At 37.8% G+C, this 3131-nt stretch overlaps 1 protein-coding gene across 1 annotated transcript; it reads right to left on the minus strand.

Moving 5' to 3' along the window:
- Positions 1-2167: 2167 nt before the first annotated feature.
- On the minus strand, positions 2168-2688 carry LOC132053705 (uncharacterized). Its single transcript, XM_059445818.1, has 2 exons — positions 2658-2688; positions 2168-2544 (listed from the first exon to the last, which is right to left on the minus strand). Exons 1-2 carry the CDS (start codon positions 2686-2688, stop codon positions 2168-2170), a joined length of 408 nt encoding a protein of 135 aa, XP_059301801.1.
- Between the last annotated feature and the right edge of the window lie 443 nt (positions 2689-3131).

The raw sequence follows: 3131 nt of genomic DNA on the forward strand, positions 1-3131 counted from the left end.
CGCCACATCTACTGCAGATTTGGACAAGACCGTTGTTCCTTCCCGTGGGGAAGAAAGGCTTCAATTGGATAATCAACGTGTTAGGGTTGAAGTGAAAGACTCCAAGCCGAGGTTCAGGATTCAGACTCCCTTCAGGCCTCACTTAGAATGCGATTGGAGGACATGAGCAATTCCCTCAGGGATCGGGAGATTTCCTTGCAGATCTTAACTTCATCTTATGTGGATCTTCAAAACAAGTCAGCCAAATTGGAAAATGATTTAAATGATGCACACGGTCGACTTGCTAGTGTCAACGTTTCCCATGACCATCTTTGAGCTAGATGCCAAATGTTAAGGCTTCGTCGTGACCTGGCGATTTTGAAGACTCGCAGGGATACTATTGAAAAAGCAAGCACCAGTGACTTTGACATTCCTTCAGCTCTACTTGATGCGAAAATCGATTTAGAAGCTGCCGAGTTGGCCATAGAAGACATCTAAGGCGCCGAGGGAAATGATCCAAGAAGCGAGGATGGATGGTTCACCTACTACCAGAACAAAGGCAGTTTACTTTCAGTAAATATGAAACTTTAGATTTTTGATCTTTTATGAACAAGTTTTCAAAAGAGTACTTCAACTCTAACAAATTTGTAAGACATGATTTTTCTGCGCAATAATGTATTTCCATTATGGTAAAAAGTGTATCACAACTGTTGATTGTACAAAGTGTCAATCTACTTACTTGTTTTAAGATAAAAGAATTCATTCTTCGACCTTAATTTTGATCAATGACAAATTTCCAAAAGATTTCATACTATGTAAATATCGGAGATTTTCCATCCGACTTTTAACTTTGTCAGGGTTAATTTCTTCCGAACATACACTTTATCTAATTTTGTTCAGGTAAATTACTTCTGAACATACACTTTACCTAATTTTGTTCGGGTAGATTACTTCCGAACGTACAATTTATCTAACTTTGTTCGGGTAGATTACTTCCGAACATATTTTTATAACCGATTTTTACATTGGTCGGGCACAATCCTTCTGACTTAATTATTTATAGTGAAGGCCTTATACTTATGTTGATGAATAAAACGTCTCAAATTCATTTTTGCATATTTGTTAGAATGTAAGCTTTACACCCGATAATTTGTTTACTCTGGTTGCATTTCAAAACGTACGCGTACGTGTAATTCTAAATCGGAACATAACACTTGTGAAGAAAAAGTATATTTGACTAATGAATCGAGAAAAAGTCGATTTGACTAATGAATCTCTCTCTGTAGATTTACAACAATGAATAGATTAAAATAGGGGGTTGACTAGACTACCTCGGATTTCTTTTTAACCTATTTCTAGTCTGACCAAGGGAATTCCTCCAATGTTTGTGTACGAGGTATGAAAAATCGTACATCGCTTGACCTTTTCTTCGGCAATCCCCAGTATTCTATTTGGGTTCAGCCTCTTGACTCTATACTTGATACCGAATGAGCAATCTCCGGCGCACACGACCATCCACCGATTTCTTCCTTGGCGACCCTTCCTTGGAATTCATCTGTTCTGATTTTGACTAAACTATTTATCCGTTCAGAGTAACACATTTTATGTTGGTTCCTCATTAAAAACCTTTCCGAAAAAACCCTTTTTGGGATAAAAATCGGTCTAAGGAAAAAAGAGTGTAGCACGTGTTTTTAATATTTTGTGTGTTTTCAGTATTTTGTGAAAGGTCTTCAAATGCTTTTTTGCTTTCAAATGCTTTCTTCTCCATGGAAATATGAAACCATCTTTTACCTACAACAAACGTTAGTGCTAAAAAAATAACAACTTATTTAATCAAGAAACATACCTTAAGTAATAATTCCAATTTAAATAATTGTTGCTCCATTAGTGAATAACTTGACTCGATGCGAACTTCCTCTTTGCAACTCTTTTGCTCATTCCAATTTTAGGCTTTTTCTCCAAGAGCTTTGAGTCCCTGTTATTATGGGTAGCCTTGTTGCAATACCTAATTTTTCCATTTTGGGAATACCAGACCACAGAGACCAGTAACTTCTTCCTTTTGGAAGTGCCGGACAAATTGAACTGGTATAATTAAAGCTCTTCCCCAAGCACCACATATACTTCTTACCTTTTTTTTTTACTTACTTCTTTTTGTGACTTCCTTTTCTTATTCAACACCACCAGTACCTTAACTTTCATTGGTTTCACTCCATTTTCCGCAGCAATCTTGATGTCTAATATTCTTTCTGCCGCTAATCGTTCCCTGGATGCAACCAATTCCATCCGATGTTGGAAATTCTATCTGCTTGTGTTGTGTCGAAGGCACTGCCTTCATATCATGAATCCAAGGTCCACCGAAGATAGCATTGCATTCTATGCCACCTTTTACCACATAAAATCTTATATTCTTGATCACTCCTCTCGCATTAACTGACAATATGATTTCCCCCTTCGTTGTTTCGTCTGCTTTATTGAATCCACTAAGTACCTTTGCAGATGGCGTTAGCTCGCCCATCATTTCTAGTTGCTCAATGACTCCCCATTGAATGACATTGGTCGAACTACCTAGATCAACCAAAACATTCTTAACACTACAGTAATTAATCATAACAGAAATTACCAGAGCATCATTGTGGGGTGAAGTTATGTTTTACATCTTCATTGGTGAGCGTTATTACTCTGTTCTTTACAAATCCTTGGGATCTTCATTCCTGTGCTACAGGTAACTTATCCTTTTTTTGTTGCAAATGATGTTCCTGCAACTTCAGGTCTATCGGTTGTCATATTGATCACATGACGTGGCTCAACCTAAACCTCCTGCTTGCTTGAACCCTTATTCTTATCGTAGTTCTCTTTGGCTCTATCACACAAGACCTCCCTTAAATGACCATTCTTTAACAGCCGCTCAACTTCATCATGTAGATGACGACAATCAGTGGTCCGATGCCCATGAGTCCCAAGATAATCACAAATTAGATTCAGATCCCTCTGATTAAGATCTAATCGTATCGTTCTGGACCAGTTTGCATCCTCAATATTTCCAATTGCCACAACTAACCCAGCCAAGTCGATGTTGAAATTATATTCACATATTCTCAGGTTTACAATGTTGTTAGATGTTGAATCAACTGCTATGGACTTCGTCTGCAGCC

The sequence above is a fragment of the Lycium ferocissimum genome, chromosome 4 (assembly GCF_029784015.1).
Source record: "Lycium ferocissimum isolate CSIRO_LF1 chromosome 4, AGI_CSIRO_Lferr_CH_V1, whole genome shotgun sequence".
NCBI lineage: Eukaryota > Viridiplantae > Streptophyta > Magnoliopsida > Solanales > Solanaceae > Lycium > Lycium ferocissimum.

Excerpts from the sequence above, each read along its gene's own strand:
- LOC132053705 (XM_059445818.1), bottom strand. The coding sequence starts at position 2,688 with ATGAAGATCCCAAGGATTTGTAAAGAACAGA. Across the intron at positions 2,545-2,657 it reads AAGGATTTGTAAAGAACAGA|GTAGTTCGACCAATGTCATT; the intron begins GTAATAACGCTC and ends TGGTTGATCTAG.